Genomic DNA, 23,587 nt, shown 5'->3' with positions numbered 1-23,587 from the left:
GCCTTTCCTAAATGAAGTGAGGAAAGGCATCAATTAACATCATAAAGGAGAGCCTTGAGAGCCCAGAGAATACTTTACCTTAAAAAAACTTATTTTTAAATTAAAAGTCACAGGGAGACACGGAAAGACAGAGACAGACAGAAATGGAGAGAAAGAGACACAGCTATCTCTACCCACTACAAATGAGTCTGGAGGGAGAAGTCTCAGCAGAAAACCTTCATTTTTGGTCAAGGAAACCAATATTTCACAGCTGAAGTACGGTTTCCATATCAGGATCCACTATGCATGGTTTTCAATAATTTTTTATACCAAAATAAACTCATACCTTAATTCTGTTTTTTCCACAAATTTTTTGAAGTCCCCTTTTATATCCAATGAAAATGAAATCATCTCAAAGAGATAGCTGCACCCCTATGTTCATTGCAGCATTATTCATATTAGCCAAAATATAGAAACAACTAACATGTCCATCAACAAATGGATAGATAAAGAAATTATGGTGCATATATACAATGGAAAGTCCTAAACCTTAAAGAAAAAGAAACCTTAGTATTTGTAACAACATGGATGAACTTGGAGGACATTATGTTAAATGAAATAAGCCACACACACAGAAAGATCACTACTACAGAATCTCACTTATATGTGGAATCCAAAAAAGTCAGACTTGTAGAAAAAACTAAAACAGTGGTTGCCAAGGGCTACAGAATGGGGAAAATGAGAAGATCTAAGCAAGAAGGTTTCGAACTTTCAGTTATAAGATGAACAAGTTCTCCCTGATCTGATGTACAACATGGGTAGTAATGAATGTATTCTTTAATTTGATGGTTGTGATAATCATTACACACTGTATACATATATCACATTGTATACCTTGAATATATTTCATCTTTATTTTTTATTTATTTATTTTTTTTTTGGAGAGGTTTTCACTATAGGGCACGTGTGCTCGCCAGAAAGACAGAGAGAGACAGAGAGATAGAAAGTGAGAAAGCACCCCCAGAGAGGATGGCCACGCTGCAATCCCTTCTCCTTCACTCTCCTCTTGGGATCTTGGGCACGCACGCACACGCACCCGGCTCCGGGACTTGAACCGTGCATGGGAGTCCAGCGACAGAGCCATTACGCTAACTGCTGATCCCTTTCATCTTTATTAATCAGATAATTTTTTAAGTAGTATTTACACTAGATAACAAGAAAAAATGATAAAAAGTACTTATTTCCTACCTAAATAAATTTTCTACCTAAATACCTATCAGTACATAGTTAACCCTTTGATCAAATGTAAAATAACTTCAGGTGGACCAGCCAGGTGCATGATGGTTGCATATGTATACATGTACAGTCTAGCTATCACACGCTTTTAGTCTCAGACTCTTGGAAAACATGCTCGGTGCATGTGTGTGTGCCCAAAGTCCCAAGAGGAGGATGGAGGAGAGGAATGCAGCATGTCCATTCCCCTTGGAGAATGCTTTATCTCTCTCTGTCTCTTTCCAGCAAGTGCATGCACCTTATGGCAAATTAAAAATAATAATAATAATTGGGGCCAGCAGATGGCTTAGTGGTTATGTCGCTGGACTCCCACATAGCCAACCACAGTTCAAGTCCCAGACCCAATGGTCTGAAAATCACAGTTCAAGTCCTGGACCCAATGGCTTGAAAATCATGCATGTGCACGTGAGCCCAACATCCCACAAAGAGAATGGAGGGGAAGGGATTGTGGCATGGCCATCCCTCCTAGGGGGTGATTTCTCACTTTCCCTCTTACTGTCTTTGTCTCCCTCTTCAGCGAGCACATATGCCCTAAGGTAAAAGGCTCTTAAAAACATTAATAATAACTTGAGATACTCTCAGAATTCAATTTTACCATTTCTCACTTTCCCTCTTACTGTCTTTGTCTCCCTCTTCAGCGAGCACATATGCCCTAAGGTAAAAGGCTCTTAAAAACAATAATAACTTGAGATACTCTCAGAATTTAATTTTACCTGTGTCATGTCCTTTCTTAAGAAGAGCTAGAACCCAGGAATTAGGGAGCCCAGTACCGGGTAGAAGCTAAGGGAAGGTCCAGGGTGACCATTATCCAGCAAGCTCAGGCTACAACTGGACCAGACAGAGCAAAGCAGTTGAGTGTTGGAGGGTTATTCTCAGTAAAAGACTGAAAGGAAGAAAGCAGTATATTATGCAATGTTTTTGACAAATGGCAGAATAGGATTAAGAATTTCATGGCATTCTTACAGACTTAGTAAAGAAATTGTGTTAAATACATTTAAAAATTAAGCCAGTGAAAAGGGGACAGGATGAAAAAAAAGCGTCATATTAAATGAAGTGTAATCATTTAATCAGCTCAAGTGTGAATGATACCTCATTGTCATAATATTATAAAACCTGAATGTAAGTTTACTGAGATGTATGAAAGATTTGTGAAATTAACTGTATTGCAAGAATGAAGAAGCGGGAAAAGAAGAAGACATCCAATTGTTGAACTGTAACCTTGCCTAGTAGACAAGTGATAATTTCCAAAATTAATAATAAATAGCAGTATAATCTTTTTATTTAGATGCAAGCAGGTAAATAAGAAAAGAAATATTTAAAAGAATTAACTGGAGATTGGACTAAAGATTGGAGAAGAGTTGGGTAAGAGACTGCTGTCTTCATTTTAAGACCTGTAGTATTATATGACTTTTTAAAACTGTTTATTTTAACTGATTAAAAATACTAGTAAGGAGGGACCAGCAGTTGGCATAATGGCTATGTCACTGGACTCCCATGTAGTTGACTGTGGTTCAAGTCCCAGACCCGGTGGCTTAAACTCACACCAGGCACGTGTGTGTGCATGCCCAAGATCCCAAGAGAAGAATGGAGGAGAAGGGATTGTGGCATGGCTATTCACCTTGGGAGGTGATTTCTCACTTTCTGTGTCTCTGTCTCTTTCTGTCTTTCTGGCGAGCACACATGCCCTATAGCAAAAACTTCTCCAAAAAATAAATAATATGTGTGTGTGTGTACATATATATATATATATAGTGTGTGTGTGTGCGTGTGTGTGTACATATATATATATATATTAGTAAGGAAAATAATTACGAAGTAAATTGGCTAAACCTGCAGGTGATATGGTGGTTAAGGTGTTAAGGTGTTGGACTCCCACATGACCGACGATAGTTTAAGTCCCAGACCTAGTGGCTTGCTATCTGTCTCTCTCCTTCTCTGGTGAACACATGTGCCCTGTAGCAAACTTAAATAATAAAAAATTAAATTAAATTAAATTAATAATTTTTTAAATTAAAAAAAGAAGAACTAGCTTGGCTTTCATTTGTGTCTCCAAGACTTTGTGCAAGAAGGCAATTTTACAAGGAGACTTAAAAGTAGGACTTACTCTGACTCTGATTTGATGTGGAAGAGAGAAGTTCATGTTCCACGTGGGATGAGCAGGCTGTCTGGGAGGCTAGGAAACAGCCCTTCACAAAAGACAACGTTTGGATTAAGGAGAGCTCAGTCATATTGTTAGATCAAAGAGGCTTGAAACTGGAAAGTCTATGTATAAATAACAAGGTGTCAAACATGGCCAAGGTTTAACTTAAAAGGCAAGTGGTAATGATGGGTTTATGAAGCCGCAGTACTGTAAAAGTAGTCAGATCTGTTTTCTAAAGTGTCTGTGGCCACAAGAATTGTGAATTGGAAGATGTCGTCTTCCAGGAAACCAACTCAAATACCAAATTACACACACACACACACGCTGGATAATTAGGTTTTATCTTTAACCATGTGAATTTGTGAGTTCTGTATAATGTAGTTCTTGTGTGCTCTTAAAAACATTTGCAGGTCCCATCCCAGACTTCTCTCTAATGCCCTCAGTCTTTCCAAAGTTGGAAAACACTTCCAAGTGCAGTTGTTACTTTGGTTGGAAAAAAATTACTGAACGCATAAGAGGCCATGGTTGGCTCTTGGTTTTTGTTTTTTTGGGTTTTTTTTGTCTTCGTGTTTTTCTTTATGTTACCCGGCTTCCCTGGGGCAAGCTCTTAGTCGTCCTGGTTTTCCCCACTTGTCCTGGATGTGAACTCTGAGTTTGCTTCGGCGCAGCACCCAGGGAGCACACTGCTTTCCAGACACTGCAAGTACTGCTCCTCATAGGCACTGGCTTTCATGGGTGCCCAACACGTCACTGTACACGGGAGGCTATGGGACCCCACAGTTGCTCTCACACTCCAGAAGGGAGTGGGGCCCTGAGTCCACTGCAGCCTAAAAATCTTCGTGCCAGAAGGTGAACCCCCACTCCCCACATAGGTGCCTTAGGAATAAGGTATGAGGTCTGCTGCCCAGAGACTGGATGTGCAGTTTATTAACCACTCCAAGGGGCATTTCATCATTCTTATGGTGAAAAGCTTTCAGCTAGATTACCAGTACAGATCCTTCCCATTAGAAAATCCTACAACAACGTATTGAACTCTAAAGAGAAAATAATGAGTGGCTGTTTCATAATGAAGCTAAACTAGAAAGTGAGGGCAGGCTGCACACATGGAGCCCTCCTCTCCCCTATCTTTTTGCTCTCTCTGCCTGAGACCCGGCTGCTGCACTGCCTGGGCCTCATGGACATTTCGTGACCGTTTCTTACCTCATGGGATCGGCCAGTGGTCAGAGCTGTTCTGGAGGTGTGTGCCTCTCGCCCACATCAACATCCTCAGATCAGAGGCACTAAATTCATGCCCAAGCTCTGGCCACTGTGCTATTCAACAGAGAACCTGATCATTGTCATCCTCAAACAATGTATGTAGGAACCAGGTCTCTGCCGTGGACGCGGAGTCTGTGCGGCTCTTATAGGCCATGCGTGTACTCTGATCTGTAACAGATACATGAGCCTGTGCTTGTGGTGGCATGGACCGTTCCCCACCTGGCTGTCAGCGGAGCTTCATACCCTAATAAGTAAAGTCATGTCTGTCCCTACTAGACCTCCCGGTGTGTTCTTTGGAACTGGTAAACATTACAGGAAAACCTTCTCTGATTTACCTCTCCCCCTCTTATAGGAAGCTAGCAGTGTTTGGTTAAAATTGAGTGTGTCTGTAGCCCTTTAGAACAGGTGTTTGGAGTTGAGAACCAAAGAGACATTTCTGCATGTGTGTTCTCCTTTTGAACAGGGGCCTGTCATCCAACTGTTGACCTAAGAGAAATACTGAGTAAGTAAAGTCAAAGAGTTTATTTGGGCCAGTTTAGGACAGTTATCTGGAAGTACGCTATTCAAGACACCCTGAATAAAAGCATACTGAGTCTTCTAAATTTCAAGATGATTTTAAAGGCAAAAGTTGCAAATGGAAAGAGGGGATACCAAGAAGTCTTACACAGCAGTGACTGGTCAGATTCTATGATAAGGAGAACAGGTTGATTTCAAGGTCAATTCACCAAGAGTCTTCTTTTCATCCTAAAGTGTGGATACTGTGAGTCTGGGCACGTTGTTGTGAATCAAACAGTTGAAGGGTATAACCATAGACGTGGCTGATGGAAGATAAATGAAGGCATTTGGACAGTAAGGATATTCATAAAACAAAAAAATCTGATGACTTGAGGAAGCATCTTGAGCCATTTCAATAGCCCATTTCTAAGAAAATCACAGAATGTGCATAAATTTTATTTCTTTATAATGCTGACTTGGGAAGACTGGAACTTCCTATTTTCACACACAAAACTGGTATATTTTTATCTCTGTCATCTTCCTTAAAGTTCTAATGATATGGCATTTTAGCATGAGCGACTCCATTTTGATCTGATCTGTTGGGGCCTAGAGCAGGAGCTTAGTCCAAAACAATGGCCTCCTAACATTTTTGTTTAGCATCACATGTGTGTGTCACAAGAGAAAACAATTTTTAAAAATATATTACTAATGGGAAAGTACTTTAGCAACACTTCTCTAGAGAAGCTGGAGGTGAAAGAGGTCAAGAAGGCCATTTCACATAGCAAAGACAGTCTGTTCTTAAGTTAAAAATAATAATAATAATTAAATTGTATTGAGTGACGCAATCACTTTAACATTTTCCCCTCAGGCTTTGTGCCCTATTTTAGTAACAAAAGATCAGCTGTTTCCAACTGTTCCCCTAAAATCAGCCTTCAAAAGAAATGAAAGAACTCAAATACAAGGTGGGAGAGAGGATGAGCTTGCCCTTATAAGGCAACAATAACCTCATTTGAACAGTAATTTCAAGTGTTAGAGAGGTAATTCTCCCCTTGTCTGTGTGACAATTTAGCAAGAATCTAACGGACTTATTTAGTGACTTGCACAAGTTACAACAACGCAGTAAGTGTTGACAGTTTAGGTACATTGGAGAAGATCTGAACAGACCACAGAGTCCAGAGGTGGTGCAGGTGTTTTTCCTTTCCGTGGTCTTGGGACTCATGGCAAAACATCATAGTCTCTCAATCTGGAGACCTGCCGTTTTGGGAGGCTCTTTCCTCTTCTGAAGCTTGGGTTGAATAATGATGCAGGAAGTTGGAAAAAGATGCAAGCACTGATGTCATGTTGTTTATTGACTGAGTTAGTTTGTGACTTCATAGAGTTCTTAGTATGGCTCGCAAAGCCTATATAGCAGTGCTCACAAACACTTACCCCCTCTTGGAGCTAGTAACATGTGTGGAGCTGAGCTGAGTTGAACCAAGACTGAGCCAAGCTAAGGCTGTCAGGAGTCACCTGATGAGAAGCCTGAATCTAGCCAAGCTGAGCAGGGCTAGCTAGCAGGGCTTAGTAAGGCAGTGCAGCACTACAAGGCAGGGCAGTGCAGAGCTGGGCAGGGCTTGCTGATCAGGTACCCTCTTTCTCTTAAAGGGGCTGTAGACAGTAGTGGCTCATTGCCAAAAACCAAACACGCACACACACACATGCGTGTTACATTCAATGGCAACAGCAAATTTATAAATACATAATATGCATATAAGTGCAGTAAGTTGTTTACCCTGTGGCCTTCAAACATGGTAAGACAGGAGGTGAGGGAACCGGACTAAACCATCCTGACTCCATTTGCAATACACCTACCCAAGTGAGGACTTTGGAGTATTTCTTTATTGGACTGCAATCTGTCAATTACTAGTGTCAACTTTAAAAAATAAGGCTGAGGCAAAGCAAGTAAAGCAAAGTATTTTATTTGGGCCAGGGCTAGGATGATTGCCTGGTCATCACAAATCTGAGTTGCCCTAGATAGTACGTGCTGTTACAGATTCCAGGATGATTTTAAAGGTGTAAGGAGGAGGAGTGAGGAAACAGGAGTGAGGAATAGCAGGAGTCTTATACAGCAGTGACTGGGGATAAGGGCAACAGGAGGACCTTGTTACTGATGAAGGAAAATTGTGATATAGGAAGTGGGGTGCGGGGCCCAACACCCAATGCAGGAACAGCAGTGGACCCATTCTTTATCTTACACTCACAAAGAATTACAGATGGGGACACAGAGAAAGAATAGTAAAGTGGAGAGTTTGTGATGAGAGGGAAGACGGGAGCCAGCAGATGGCATAGTGGTTACAGCACTGGACTCCCACATGACTGTCCATACTTCGAGTCCCAGACCTGGTGGCTTGAAACTTACGCTGGGTGCATGTGTGTGCATGCCCCAAATCCCAAGAGGAGAATGGAGGAGAAGGGATTGTGGCATGGCCATTCCCCCTGGGGCATGATATCTCACTTTCTCTCTCTCTGTCTCTTCATGTCTCTGGTGAGCGCACGTGCCCAATAGCAAAAATCTCTCTATTAAAAAAAAAAAGAGAGGGAAGAAGGATCAAAGCTCTCAGGCAGGGAGTGGGTCTTGAAGAATGGGCTGCCAGTGAAAAGCTGAGGCAAAGGGTTTTTATCTGCATGGGGGGGCTTTGTTCGGGCTTCTTGCCTCTATGTAGGGCGTGTTCAGTCTCTGAGAAGCTGACCTTAGGTGAGAAGAAAGGAGCAGCTTGCAGAAAGACTGGCCATCATAATGAGAAGAAATGCCAGCTCTTAACAAGCTTAGTGCTGCTCAAATGAGTTTTCAGGGAGTGAGTTGCCTGCAGGGAGTGTGGCTGGGGAATGGGAGAATTGATCTGCATTGTATAAAATCCCAGGTTCTTTAGGTCCAGATCCCTAAAAGACCTGTCCTGAGATGCAGAATGAAAAACCGCAAACACCTGTAAAGTAGGTAGAGGTGTTTTAATTGAAAGTACAGATTTCTAATAGGAAGGAAATACACCCCCATGCTTAAAAGGCATGTGGGTGGACAGCTGCCAGAGAAGGAAGACTACATTGGGCCTGAGGTTAGGTGTTACTTTTATCCTGAGGTTAGTTGTGAATATGTCACAGGGGAAGGTCTGTCATGGTATCAGGCCTCTTTGGTTTTATGGGCTTTCTCCTGCACTTGCACTTTTCTCTCAGGTGAGGAATTTAGCTATATAATCACATGTGCCCAGGGTGGTCTTTGAAGAAATGAGCATCCATATCTGAGAGCACTGCCCAGTTAGTTTATTGGGAATCAGGATGTCCCAGCCCAGGTAGTTAATTGTTGTGTGTGTATCTGGGATAGCAGAACGATGACAACCTTGCTGGCACCAAAAGCCATGTGGGAAGGGTGAGAGGAAGGACTCTACAAAGAGGGTCTGGTTGCATTTTCTGATAGGCTGTGATCGATCAAGCAAGCTATAAAACAGCTCTGGTTGTAATAAGCTCTCTGTGTGAGCCAGAGTTAATACTTGATTTCTAGTGAGGTCAGTGGACAACCGTTTTCAAAGGCTTGACCAGAGTGACTCCATTATGTAAGTTGGCTCTATCTTAATATATGTGTGTGTCCATTTCCTATCATAGTGACCCTTCTCTAGAGGTCCTGGTCCTATTTACCTACTCACTGAATCTAATTCCTGTCTCAATACCAAATCTAACTTGGTACAAAACAGAAATTAGTCACTCACTACCAGAAAGTCCAATCCACAGAGATTGCTCTGTGCCATGAGGTTTGTCAAAGAGGAAGGCTTTATTACAGATGACATCAACCTAGGGATAACTAGATTTGCCCAAAAGACTTGTCTTCTAGATTTCAGGGATGAGTTTTCTTTTTTTAGAGTTTTTTGCCATAGGGCATGTGTACTCACTAAAGAGTGAGAGAGACAGAGATAGTAAAAAGGAAAGTGAGAACTCATCCCCAGATGGGGAGGGTGGAAAATGGCCACGCCACAATCCCTTCTCCTAGGATCTTGAGCAGGCACATACATGTGCCTAGCATGAGTTTCAAACCACCAAGTCCAGGACTTGTACCAGTCAGCCATGTGGGAGTCCAGCAACGTAACCACTGCACCATCTGCCGTCCCCCTGAATGAGCTTTTATAGAGGCATAACTCCCTTCAAGTTTTCAACCATGTTTATGTATGCAAATGAAGGATTGAAATTTGTACTGTTCTGATTGGTTGTTCCCTTGTAACCAGCATCTACTTCCCTGCTGTGGTGGTCAACTTTGGCCACTTAACCTTTTCAGCACCAGCATCCTTAAAGGAAACTTAAAAAAAATCAGCAGTTAGTACTAGGTTGTTCTTATTTGAGCTAGTTCTAACTAGTTACAACCTCTTGGTCATGCGGAGTCACTTTTCTTAATCGTAAGCCAAATGTGGAGACAATGAGTCTAGGAGGTTCAAGGAGGAATGTATTTGGACAAGAAGAATGTTAATAAAATAAATGTCCAATCAGCTTAGGTAGTATCTTGAGCTATTTCAGGTGATCATTCTTAAGAAGTCACAAGATGTGCATAATATTTATTTCCTAATAGCACTGACTTAGGTAGAGTGAAGTCTTGTATTTTCAGGGGGGGAAAATGATCTAGTTTGGGGTCTGTCAGCTTCCTTAAAGTTTCAATTTGATGATTTGATATCTTAGCATGAGTTACTCCATTTTGGTCTGGTCTATTGGAGCTTAGAACAAGAGCTCAATCAAAACAATGGTCTCCTGAAGGTTTTAATTAACACTGGTTATGAACTGCCTGCTTGGGATGAAGCCGTATTGGCGGACCAGACACTGAACAAGGACAAATGACCAGCACCAAGCAATGCAGGACTCTAGTAGGAGCAGGTGTGGATGCTGACACAAATTAATGGGTGGATTTCACAGAAGTTGAATCATAAAATCAATATCTAATCAAAATCTTGCCCTAGAATAGTTTAATAGTGCTAGTGTTTTTCACACAACATGGGAAGTGTTCCTTGGATTGACCCCATATATTCACATGAACCTCTGAGAGTGTGGGAGCCTATGAAGTTGTCCCGACTCCTTATTATTTTCCCGCCTTGAATCACAAATTCATAAATCCTGGGCTGTGAAAATGCTGCACACTATCTTGTATTTTTCTCTACCCAGTAATTGGCCTTTCTGTTTGACTAACCAAAAGACAGGAATCATGTTTTACAAGATAACTCAATCCATCTTCAGAGAATACTGATTGTGGTTTTCATTTTTTGTATCAAAAATCTTTCTTAGTTTGTAATTTAACAGTTCTAGTCCCATTTTCTTCAGCCACTTAAAACCCATCGGACCCAAGTCTTGTCTAAATCATCTCATGTGTTCTCCCTTTCCATGAATCCATATGACTTAACTATTTCATGTAACAGAAATTATCACGATTATTAACATTTCCAAACCCTGGTTTATCTGTACGATGTAGTCTTTTTCCTACAGTAGGACGCTGCTTTGACTCTTTTCTCCTGGGGGCAGCTCCTCTCTGTTGGCTGTTCAGTCAGAAGCTCACCCTTGCCTGCTTTCCCCCCTCACTCCCACCCCACCACCACCCCAAGGCCTGGTCCACAGCGTAGTGTGTTGGTGACAAGGACCAGGAGGATCTTTCCCTGGGTCTTTCGACACCAGATAGCCACGTCTAGGCCATGTTGGTCATAAGGCCTTGCTTTCTGGCAGGGGTTAATGATACACCTTCACAAATGAGAAGTCAAGGAAATACTTGTATTGGTTGAGTTCTAAACACTAGAGCACTTATTTGTTTCCCTGTGAATTTTGTAATGCATCAAACGGACACTTTTCTGATATCCTTGAAAGTTTAATTAATATTTACTACGCTGAATGGCATCTTTGAAAGGAACTGTATTGAAAGGTGAAATTAACTCTGAGATTTGTATTCCAGTTTGGTTGCTTCAGTGTCACATGGCGCTCCTTGTCCTGTACTGATCAAAAAAATCGGTGTTCTGGTTAGGTTGGAGTTTCAAAAAGGGGAGAAAAAAACCTTTAGGCAAAGCTTAAAAAAAAAAAAAAAAGCTGTGGAGAGATTATTCTCTGCATGTCTAGGAATTATTGAAATTTTTATGTTGCAAAGGCATTTGGTTTAGAACAAAAAAATGCGATTTGCATTTTATTAACACTCTACCAAGGCCCCAGAGGAAATTGAAATATAACAATCTAGAAGAGAGCAAACATTTCCTTACTTTATTAAATAAGCGAGCAGATAAAAGCTGAGTCATCCTAAGGTGCTCCACTAGGCGTAATGTCAGGTCAGTAAAGCCAGAATCTTCCCTCCAGACCCTAGAAAGAAACTGGAAGTTAATCCGCGATGAAGGCCTTGCCGTGATGGATAAAGCCAAAGGTCTCTTCCTGCCTGAAGATGAGAACCTGAGGGAGAAGGGCGACTGGAGCCAGTTCACGCTGTGGCAGCACTGTGAGCCTCTGACTTCTTCCTTGTCCTGCAGCCAGTGACCTGGTGACAGTGGGCACTGACCGAGCCTGCGGGTGAGACTTTCCAGAGCTAAAATTCCCAAACGTAACAGGGAAAACCCAAAAACCTAGCTGCTTGAAATTCATTGTTATTTGCTTTTTGTTCTCATATCAAAACCACATCTGGGCACTTATTTGCATATGTGTGTGTGTGTGTATATATATATGTATGTATGTATATATATATATATGTGTATGTATATATATATACATGTCTGTGTATTTTCATATATGTTATATATATGTATGTATATATATATATATGTCTGTGTACTTTCATATATATATTTGGATGCATATTTGTAAGTAGTATTTTGATTCTTTTAATCATTCCTGTTGTGCAGTGTGTTGCTGATATTCACCCTAATGTAGGCATAGCTGAAGAGGCCACTAGGTGTTACCGGGTCCTAGCAAGGAGCATTCCTGAGCCTCACATGCTTCTGTAAAATGGAGGAGAATGCATGCCAGAATAATATTACCGTGGGTGAGAGTTGTTCAAAATGGCAACACACCAACATGACCAGAAAACAATAACTACTTATAAACTCATCAGAACCAGGGAGTGGTTCAGATTGCATTCTGTTCCTTGAACTTAACCAGTTCAAGGCACTAAGATGAGGCTTTTATATGAGTGTGTTCCATGAGTTAGTGTTAGTCTACTTTTAAAATGGGGAGCATTGGGACCAGCAGTTAGCATAATGGCTACATCACTGGACTCCCATGTAGTCGACCACGATTCGAGTACTGGACCCGGTGGCTTAAGTTCACACTGGACACGTGTGCGTGTGTGCCCAAGATCCCAAGAGGAGAATGGAGAAGGGATTGTGGCGTGGCCATCCCTTTCTCGCTTCCTGTCTCTCTGTCTCTGTCTTTCTGGCGAGTGCACGTGCCCTATAGCAAAAACCTCTCCAAAAAAAAAAAAAAACAGGGAGCATTGAATTTTCTTGTTCTAAGTCTTTCCAGTTCTCCAGTTGAAAAGTCAGGTTTGTCTGGTTTAGATATAGTTGTACAAAAGTAAATCCATGCCCAGCCCTGGCACAGTGGTAGTGCAATGCTTCACGATGCAGGAAACCATACAGAAGACTGGGGTTGAGTTCCCTGTTCAACCTGTACATGCTATAAGCACATGTGCACTCCCATTCCTGGCTGGCTGGGAAGGAGGTAGGGGGGATTGCAGTGTGCAACTCTGTGAGTGCTTCTCTTTCTCTCTCTCTCTTCTCTCACTATACAACTTTAGCTAAAAAATATAAATAAATTGAGTATGATAAGTATAAATAAATTGAGTATGATAAAGGACAAATGAAAACAGTGGTTTATTTCAACCTTGCTTTCAGAATGATTTCTATGTAAGAAGAACTATTTCAGTAATATTTTCAAGGATATGTTCATCAGAAGAGAGGTCACATGATTTCAAGTGACTGTCAGCTCTTTGCCAACAAGATTATCTTAATGGAGCCGCATGGTTCATGTGTGGGCAACATAACAATTTGTCTTTGGCGGGTCACTAAGATGAGTCAGTTCCTTGGCCTTTATGTGTTCATTGTGTCCTTTGGTTCTGGTAGCATCCTTACGCTTCATAAAAATCTACTGGGCTTCCTAAGAGCAGTGCTGTAGAATAGCACACATCCGAGCTGTAATTTCTAGAAACTATAGTCTCTGCTTTAAAAAAAAGAAAAATGTGCTTTGATAAAAGTTGAAATAATGTAGTCTTACAGGGCACATGGTAGTGTTAAACAGGAAAGAAAAGGAAGGTCGTTAAGGTACAGTGAGGTCTGTAGTGTGGCTTTGAGCCCATCGAACCGGTGCCCTGATTAGAAGAGACATCAGGGGACGTATTCGTTTCCTGTATAGTAAATCAACATAACTTAGTAGCTTAAAAAACACATGCATTTATTATACAGTTTTGGTGGTCAGAAATCAGTGGTCTCACTGAGCTAAAATCACCTTTGTCACCCTGGCTCCAGCTTTGAGAAGCCGCCCATATTCCTTGACTTGTGGCCCCCTGCTCTCTTCAAAGCCTGCAATAGTGACCAAATCTTTCTTGTTTCATATTATTCTGATACTCCTCTGCCTCACAGATTCCATTGGGCATGTTTCATATTATTCTGATACTCCTCTGCCTCCAGGACTCTGTGATTCCATTGGGCCCATCCAATTCATTCAGGATAACCTCCTTATTTTAAGGTCACATGATTAAAAAAGCACATGCTTTCCCCCTGCATAAAAAGTAACTTAGTCATAAATTCCTGGGATTAAGATGTGATCATCTTTGGGTGAAGGCCATTCTTCTTCCCACCACAGGGGGAAAAGTATTCCACAGGTGCCTTGCCATGAGACATCCTTAGTTGAATAGTCCAACACCGAATGGAGGATGCGGGCCCTTGTTCTGCCAGCTGTTATCTGTTATCTGTTATCCACACTACAGACCTCACTGTACCTTAACGACCTTCCTTTTCTTTCCTGTTTAACACTACCATGTGCCCTGTAAGACCGGTGCCCTGATTAGAAGAGACATCAGGGGACGTATTCGTTTCCTGTATAGTAAATCAACATAACTTAGTAGCTTAAAAAACACATGCATTTATTATACAGTTTTGGTGGTCAGAAATCAGTGGTCTCACTGAGCTAAAATCACCTTTGTCACCCTGGCTCCAGCTTTGAGAAGCCGCCCATATTCCTTGACTTGTGGCCCCCTGCTCTCTTCAAAGCCTGCAATAGTGACCAAATCTTTCTTGTTTCATATTATTCTGATACTCCTCTGCCTCCAGGACTCTGTGATTCCATTGGGCCCATCCAATTCATTCAGGATAACCTCCTTATTTTAAGGTCACATGATTAAAAAAGCACATGCTTTCCCCCTGCATAAAAAGTAACTTAGTCATAAATTCCTGGGATTAAGATGTGATCATCTTTGGGTGAAGGCCATTCTTCTTCCCACCACAGGGGGAAAAGTATTCCACAGGTGCCTTGCCATGAGACATCCTTAGTTGAATAGTCCAACACCGAATGGAGGATGCGGGCCCTTGTTCTGCCAGCTGTTATCTGTTATCTGTTATCCACACTACAGACCTCACTGTACCTTAACGACCTTCCTTTTCTTTCCTGTTTAACACTACCATGTGCCCTGTAAGACTACATTATTTCAACTTTTATCAAAGCACATTTTTCTTTTTTTTAAAGCAGAGACTATAGTTTCTGCCAGCTGGAGCAAGACACTCAGTCTTCCCGGGTTTGCTCAACCCTCTCATTCCTCCAGCAAGAATGACTATATAGATCATGTGGTCCAAAGAGGATGGGTTAAAGCTTTACTGTAATTTGTTTATAATAATAATCTTACCTTTTTTTTTCTAGGAAGAAGAAATGAAAATGCCTGTAAAGGAGCTCCAAAAACCTGTAATTTACTAGAAAAGTTTTCCGAGACCACAGGATGCAGAAGAGGACAGGTACCAAAGGTGTCCTTAGTGCTGGGGAGAGAATAAGCAGTTGTTAGGAAGAGAGGAGTGAAAACCTTTACCAGGAAATGGTTCTTCCTCTGTCTGATGCATGCCCTTTTTTCACTCCCTTTCTTAATGAACATAATCCTTTGTGGTTGACATCAAATTGAGGGGAGAAGATGTTTCCACTTTGTAGAAAATAGGAGTGCTTATTTTTAGTTCCTTGACAAATAAGATGTGAGTATAAATTCCGGGTCTTACAAAGGCTTTAATTCAAATTGACAGTAATTTTGTGCTGTCAATTCAATTTTGCAATTCCTCCACATCTTCGTAAGTGACTGAGCTGAGGGTTATATTTTCTGCACAGATCAAATACTCCGTCATGCACCCTGGAACTCATGTGTGGCCACACACCGGGCCCACGAACTGCAGGCTCCGAATGCACCTGGGCTTGGTGATTCCCAAGGAAGGCTGTAAGATCCGATGCGCCAACGAGACCAAGTATGTTCCCTCTGTCACCTTCCCTCTTATCCATCACCTCTGTGATAAGTGTTCGTTACAACAAAGCTACGTTCAGCTGAATCACCTCTCTTCCTCTGTAGCCAAAGTAGACTGGAGTGGAGTGATGTTAACCCACACTCTTCCACCTTTACACTTTCTTTGTGCTTCTGTCAGACTGGAGATTTCGCCCAGCTCCAGGGCTGCCTTCCTTGATCATTGCCCCTCCTCCCCCCAGAGCACTGCCACCTGGTGGAGGAGCCTTCTTGCTTCTCTGCTTGGGTGCATGGACCTGCATTCTAAGTAAGCTAGCACAGGTAGAGCCCTGCATAAATTACAAAATGTACATTTGCGGGGAAACATGAGTTACTCAGAACCATAAGAAGTCCCCTTCCTGAAGAAAATACTCTAGGGAATTTATATAATTTTGTTGTGGAGGAGACAGGATGGTGTGGTGGAAGCTTCTGCCTTTTTCAAATCCAGCTCTGTCACTAATCCTGTGTAACCTTGACCAGTTACTTAATCCTTGCAGCCCTCAGCCTCCTGGCTTTTAAAATTGCCAGTGGTAATATAACCATGCAGGGATGTTGTGTGGATTAAATGGAATAATGCCTGCAAGGCACATGGTCCTTGTTCTGGCATCAGCAGGGAAGGAGAATGTTAAGTCTCCTTCTCCCCTCTGTGCTCCACCTTTTTCTCTCCTGCTTGCAGGTTTATTCCCAGTGTTGTGAACAGTTCACACTTGCTCCGACTTCGGTGTTTATAATCCCAGTACTCCCTTCTGGAATGCCCCACCTTCCACCTATCCAGAGTAAACCTATTCCTAGGATCCAACTTAGTTTCTGAAAAGTGAAAGCTGTCTTCTGATGGCTTGGAATATGTAAGATGTATATCTTCAGTAATCCTGTTCTCTATCTTCTTTCTTTTTTTTTTGTCATTAATGTGTATTAGCCTACTCTCCACAATGAGCTATCAGCTCCTAGAGAAAAGAGACTAAGCTGTCATCTTCTTATCTCTTTCTCATTGTCCTTAGCAGAGGTCTAGGTGGATGGCAAGGGATCAGGGCTCCACAGAGTTGTTCCTTTGGTTCCTGGCCAACACCTGCCCTGGGCACAGACAGCAGCATTCAGAGATGACTCAGATGAGCCTTCCTCTGCCAGACGTGTCTAATTGGGAAGATAACTTAATGCCATATGAGTCATAGAGAGACACAGATAAAAATGCTACAGATGGGGCAGTGGGCAGGGGTTTCAAGTGCAGTTGAAGTGTAGGAATCTTGACAGTGATAGGATTTGGGTTTTGGGTCTTTTTCTTAGTTTGCTATGGGGCACATGACTTGTTGGAGAGAGACAGAGAAAGAGGAAAATGAAAAATGACTTTCCAGGGGATGGCCACACTGCAGTCTGTTCTCCTCCATTCTCCTCTTAGGATTTTGGGCACACACACATATTTCCCGTCATGTTTTTCAAGCCACCGGGTCCTGGATTCAGACCACAAAGTTGACCATCTGGGGTCCAGCCGCCTTAACCACCACACCACCTGCTACCCCCTAGGGATGATTTTTTAAAGACAAAGATTTGAATAGTCAAAGCTGTAGAAGGGCATTGTGGAACAGCACCTGGAAAGACACAGGGGCCAAAATTTATGTATCACATATCAAGACTGCTGAATGGTTCGGCAACCACAAGTGTAGGGTACATATAGCGTAAGGCTGGAAAATGGGAGCTTTAGAAGCCAAATCATAGAAGGATATCAAATGAATGGGACCAGACCCTGTTAGGAAGTTACTGTGGAAGCCATGGGTGAATCTGGTGGGAACAGTTAGCAAGCTGTCACAGCAACCCAGAAAAGACCAGGAGAGCCTAAATGGGGGCGCTGGAAAGAAATACAGAGTAGAGAGCAGATGCAGGAGGCACTGCGGGGAGTCACACAGTTGAATCTGGAGAGTGTGGTGCCAGGGACAAGGGAAGCCAAGAGGATACTGCAGTTTGAGTTTGGGATCAGTAGGAGGCAATAATGCTTTAGCAAACATTGAGAACTTGGCCAGTGGGAGGCAAGTTTAGGGAAAGGAACATGAGGTTAGTGCTCTACATACAGTCAGCCCTCCATGTCTGCAGATTCTGCCTCTGCCAATTGAACCAGCTATGGATAGAAAATATTAACTGAGAAAAATAGTACAATAATGCTACAATAAAAAATAATACAACATTGAAAATAAAATCTAGTAATTATTTACTCAACATTTACATTGTGTTAGGAATTATAAGTAATGTAGAGATGATTTAAAGTGTACAGATCCCAGCCACAGGAGGGCACACTGGGTGATGCTGCTACTCTGCAAGCTGAGGCCCCATGGGAACCTGGATTCAAACCTCGGCCACCTGAAAAGCCAGGTGCAATGGTGTGCTCTAGTCCCAGCTATTCAGGAGGCCGAGACAGCAGGATCACCACAGCACTATCTAAGAAATTAAGAGTTACATGGGAGAATGCATGTAGGTTATATGCAAATAACTATACGGGATTGAGCATCCACAGATTCTAAAATGCAAGGCAGGAGGTGGGGGCATCCTGGAACCACCCCCTCTCACAGATGCCAAGGGCTGACTGTATTTGATTTAAGTCGCTATTGGAACATAGTATTGGGTCGTCAGGAAAGTCATTAACACATTTTTCTATGCAAAAATGCATCACGAGACAGAATGACTTTCATGATACATTTTTGTATAGAAAAAAGTGTTATGTCTTTCCCAACGACCTAATAAACATATCCAGGAGTTGGCTGGAAACAGAAGTCTGGAAGAGAGAGTTCAAGTCTAGAGTCAGGCTTAGCAGGAGGTTGCAGAGGGAGCTTGAGGGATAATGAGTAGTGACAGAAGTGAGAAAAAAAATATATCCATGAAACATCTACATTTAGAAGGCAGGAGAAAGGAGAATGGAGAAGAAGATTGGAAAGGGCAGAGGTGGGAAGACCAGGAGGAGGACTTGGAGACAGATGGGCAGATAGAAGTTTCTTCAAAGATAAAATGAATCTAGTCAAACCTTTGGGAATGCAGTCTGAGTTACGAGGGTCTCTCTATCAAAGGTAAGAGAAACAAGGGCATGGTGGGGCCCCAGGGGACACAGAAGGGGGTGGGAGAATACCAGGGGAGGCGGAAGTGGTCAAGGCCAGCTCCTAGAGACAGTAAGAGCACAAGGCAGGGGGAGATGGCGTAGATGGCCAGGCCTCATTCCTGAGTGCTGCTTAGGGGTTAGTATCTGTGTGTGTTTTCACTTCTTTGCCCTTTTCTATCACCTCCCTGGTGTGCATGTGTTCATCTGTCCTTTCTTCCTCCCATCTCCCCTCCCTCTCTCCCTTCCTCTTCCCATCCTTTTGCCTTTTCTCTTTCTGTCTTATTTATTCAGCTTCCAGATGCTTAGAGCAAAACACTACATAAAGGCACAGATGGGGAGAGGGAAAAGTGAGGCACTGATCCTAGTCTTCAGTGGCCTAAGGGCAAAGGTAGGAAGAATGGGTGTGGCCTCAGGAAGAGGAGCTGGTGGACAGTGCCAGGGCCATCGATAAGTCACAGAGGGCTGAGGATGCAGAGGAGACGATGGGAGACTCTCCTAGTAGCACATCTAGGGGTTTATTCCCCACGGATTGAAGAAGACAACCCCGACTCCAGCTCTGATATTTCAAGGACAGTCATAGTAGTCATTGTCACCTGCAGAGGTGAGGAAAGGGTGGCAGCTTGGTTCCACAGCTCACTCGGAGGGCATCTTAGTAAGAACGTAAACTTGGCAACCACTTGGTTTCCACTGAGCTAAAATACAACCCACTTTGTGTGACAGTAAGGAACTGCTCATAACAGTAATTTGTAGATGGCCTATTTTGCAAATTCACAGTGATTATTAAAAAGTCCTTGCCACCCACCTGCCTATCATGGGCCAGGGAGGGCATTCTGCAAAGGACAAAATGCTTTGCGCTCTCTGTCCCTAAAGAGCCAGTGAGCAGCAGCACTCCCGCCCCAGTCAGGGTTGCTGGTTCACAGTGCTTCTCCCTGTCCCTCCTCTTGTACTGGCTTGATGTGTCCTGTTACATTCTCATCCGCAGTAATCCTTAATCAGGTTGAGCAGGCTTTGTACTTCATTGCAAAAATAGTGCTTTTCATAAGAAAAATGGGTCAATTAAATTAAAACTGTGCAGTGATTACAGTGAAAATAGCTAGATATCTGAATAATAGACAGTTTATCAACTTGTAATTTGAATGTGGGAATTTCACACTGCAATCGTAGAAGTCCTATTAGCATGGAAAGCACAACTTATCTACCAAGAAATCAGGCTTCCTTGTGCTAGGCAACAGAAAGCAATTTTTTAAAGAATTATTTATTTATTTAATTCCATTTGTTGTTATTATTTTTCAGGTTGACCAGACAGAGACAGAGAAAGAAGGGGAAAGAGAGAAAGTAAGCCACCAGGTCCAGGACTTGAACTGTGGTCAACCATGTAGGAATCCAGTACCCTTAACCACCATACCATCTGCCGGCCCCCAGAAGGCAATTTTTCAGAGCATCTCAAACTTCCAGAAGAGTAGGTTACCCATAGCAATCTGTGCATTACAGTTCTCGGGTATGAATGATCAGATTGCCATTTCTCCAGAGTGCTGAGGATCCTGCCGCCGTGCATGGTGTGTAAACACTCCATTGCTGCAAAACACGATGCAGCTCTCTTTATTTGATAATGAGCTTGCAGGTATGCAGCCTGTATCACTCTAAATAAAATGGTCATTTCAAATTAATAACTGCCTTCTGATTACAAAACTGATTCATGTCTCTGACTGTAAGCACAGGGAAGCACAATAAGACACTATTATTTTTGATCCCAACAGATATTGCCCATATGTGTCTCAGTGCCTACACATGTATATTCATCATGGCAGTGATGGTGACAGTAGTAATATATACGGTGCCAACAGTATGACCATGCTAAGCACAGTCTAAGCACTCTACATGTATTACCTCATCTATCCTCGCAATCCTATGTCATTAGAGTTTTTAAATCCTGGGGCCAGCAGGTAGTGTAGTGGTTGGAGTGCTGGATTCCCATGTGGTTGACCATGGTTTAAGTTCCGGAACTGGCAGCTTGAAATTTACTCCAGGCACATGTGTGTGTGTGCCCAAAATCCAGAGAAGAGAATGGAGGAGAAGGGATTGTGGTGTGACCATCCCCTCTTGAGGGGTAATTTCTCACTTTCGGTCTCTCCAATGAGCACAGATAGCCTATAGCAAAATCTCTCAAAGATAAAAAGAATTTTTAAATCCCTATTTATAACTAAGGAGACTAAGGTGTAAAGATGATAAGTAGCTTGCCCGAAGTTGATATTGTCATTGATTTTTCAAGGCTGCCATAGTGAATGACCAGGGACTGGCTGACTTAAACCAACAGAAATGTCCTGGCTCACTGTCGTGGAATCAGGATTGGTTGGCAGGACTGCTTCCTTCTGGCGGTCCTGAGGCGGGATCCATCTCTCTCTCCCAGCTTCTGGTGGTTGCTGGAAGTCTTTGGTGTTTTTTGGTTTACAGATGCCTTCCTGCAGTCTCCGTACCTCTGTTCACCTCCCTCTCCCTGTGTCATCTCTCCTCTCTGATAAGGACACCTACTGGATTTAGAGCCAGTCTTAATCCAGGATGATCTCGTTGCAAAATCCTAAATTCAATTGCATCTGCAACGCTCTCCCAGTGAGGTTACATTCTAAGGTTCTGAGTGGATATACCATTTGTGGGGAGCAGGGCAGAGTCAACCCGCTATCGTGTTAGAACTAGCTTTTGGTCCCAGGCCTCCAGACTTGAAAGTCTGTTCTCCTCTACAGCCCCATAGCCTGGCTATATGTAGATGCGGGGGCTTTTTAAGTGTATGCTTGCAAAATTGGGATCACTCTGTACTTTGGTAAAGTGATCACATCGAATGCTGGTTTTTATTTTCAGACAGCCGGATAACAGTAAGTAGACAAAGTAGCTGAGGGAGTCTCCGTTTCTGGATCTTTTGCTGTGTCACCCCGGCAGACCATGCCTCATGGGCTTTATGATGAGTTCATTAGCGATTTTGATCCCAAGCGGAATAAACTTGAGTCAGTAGTTAAGCCACCAGCCAGCAAGTGGGAATTAATTGTTACCTTCATGGGGTGACTGAGTTGTCTGAGCTTTGGATGATTCCCGAGAAGAATTCCATCTGAGTCTCTAAAGGAACCTTCCATACGATGCTGGACCTGTGCCCAGATTAAGAGCAGTCACCTTGCCGCTCTCTTGGGGACTGGGCATTGTTGCCTGCACTTTGTCGGCCTGGAATGCTGGTCAAGACCAAGACATAGCCAGGCAAGCTCATGCTGGCATTAGTGCCCCCCGTGACGCATTGAAGAAATGAATTAGCATTCAATCATTCAGTTTCTCTCTATATTATATAGAAATAATGGCCTTTCTCCCATGTATGTCAAGTATTTTATAACATTTACTTTTGTTCATCTTTCAAAGTTCCAGCTAGGAAGATGGTGTAGATATCATGCTAACACATAAGAGTAAGAGAGAGACTTGACTTTTTTTTTTTTTAAAGAGGGAATTATGCTATAGGGCACATGGCTTGCTTGAGAGACTGAGAGACAGAAAGCGAGAAATCACCCACCTCCCAGGGCGGGATGGCCATGTCACAATCCCCTCTCCTCCATTCTCCTCTCGGGGTCTGGACATGCACACACACGCCCCCAGCGTGAGTTGTAAGCCACCGGGTCTGGGACTGGAACTGCAGCCAACTATGTGAGAGTTCACCCTTTCTACCATCCTTTTTCAGCTATTTTCTCTGAAATTGTAGATCTTCCATTCCACACATGAACCCGTCTTCCACCCGCACTGTCCTGGGGCTCATCCACAGGTTACTATTGAAATGTGCCCTTGTGGGACGCTAGAACAAAGTAGGGCATTTTTAAGCTAAGTGGGAGGTTCTCCTAAAGGTCTGCTTGTTGTTGAATAGTAAGTTTGTCCCCATCTTTCTTTCTTTTGAGCAGCTTGGGGAATTAAACACATAAAATGCCGTAACCCCTGGCTGTTGGGCCAGGTGCTGCTCAGAGCCCTTCTACCAACAAATACTTGAATGTGCATACACACATGTGCACCTCTCCACAGGGAGTGGCAGTTTCCACATTGGAAATATTGTACTCTAAACCCTGGTTTGTTAAACTGATCTGTAGGACTTAGGAGTCCATTTTCCTGTGGAAGTAGTAAATGATGTGGAAGTCTCTGGGCCAGCCACTGGAAGCTTTTTAACTCATGATCTTTATTATAAGGGCTCCAGAAAGAGACTGTTCTAAGGGAAAAGTGCATCCTGAGAGTTCCCTTCATATTTTAACATTATGTAGCTTCTAAGAGAATCAACACTGTGGAAGTCACGTAACCTGTGTGCAAATCCTGACTTTTCCTCTTATTAAATGGAAATTAAGACAACTTGCAGAATCTCATCACTCCTCTTTTTTTAATCTGTAAAATGGGCAGAATAAAAGTGTGTCTTCATGTAGTTTTAAAGTATTAAAGTGGTTCCTATTAATGCAGGCAGAATTATATTTGCACACTGCTATGTGGCAAATGCACTTAGTGTATCTGAACTTTTATGTCATTTCTAGCAAATAAGTCAGGAGGAATATTCCCACATGATACATTTTTTTCCCATAAATTTGCATTCTTTGCATCCTCTTGTCTGCTGGCTGCAGAAATGAGGACTTCTTTTTTTTTGGAGAGGTTTTTGTTTTTTCTTTTTTGTTTTTTGCTATAGAGTGCGTGCGCTCGCCAGACAGACAGAGAGAGACAAAGAGATAGAAAGCAAGAAATCACCACCTAGAGGGGATGGCCATTACGCAATCCCTTCTCCTCCATTCTCCTCTCGGGATCTTGGGCTCGCAAGCACACGCGCCCGGCGTGAGTTTAAGCCACCGGATCTGGG

At 42.7% G+C, this 23,587-nt stretch overlaps 1 protein-coding gene across 4 annotated transcripts in view; it reads left to right on the top strand.

Moving 5' to 3' along the window:
• Window positions 1-23,587, top strand: part of ASPH (aspartate beta-hydroxylase) — a gene marked incomplete at its 5' end in the record, with an annotated part of 229,308 nt that overhangs the window by 189,643 nt on the left and 16,078 nt on the right. For all 4 annotated transcript variants that reach the window (XM_027774298.1, XM_027774299.1, XM_027774297.1 and 1 more), the window contains 3 exon segments: window positions 11,501-11,634; window positions 15,042-15,135; window positions 15,494-15,627. In XM_027774298.1, coding sequence (XP_027630099.1) covers window positions 11,501-11,634; window positions 15,042-15,135; window positions 15,494-15,627 — 362 coding nt within the window.

The sequence above is a fragment of the Tupaia chinensis genome, unplaced genomic scaffold (genome assembly GCF_000334495.1).
Source record: "Tupaia chinensis unplaced genomic scaffold, TupChi_1.0 Scaffold000421_1, whole genome shotgun sequence".
Classification (NCBI taxonomy): Eukaryota; Metazoa; Chordata; class Mammalia; order Scandentia; family Tupaiidae; genus Tupaia; species Tupaia belangeri.
Note: the sequence above shows the minus strand (reverse complement) of the source record. Positions and strands in the feature narration are given on the sequence as shown.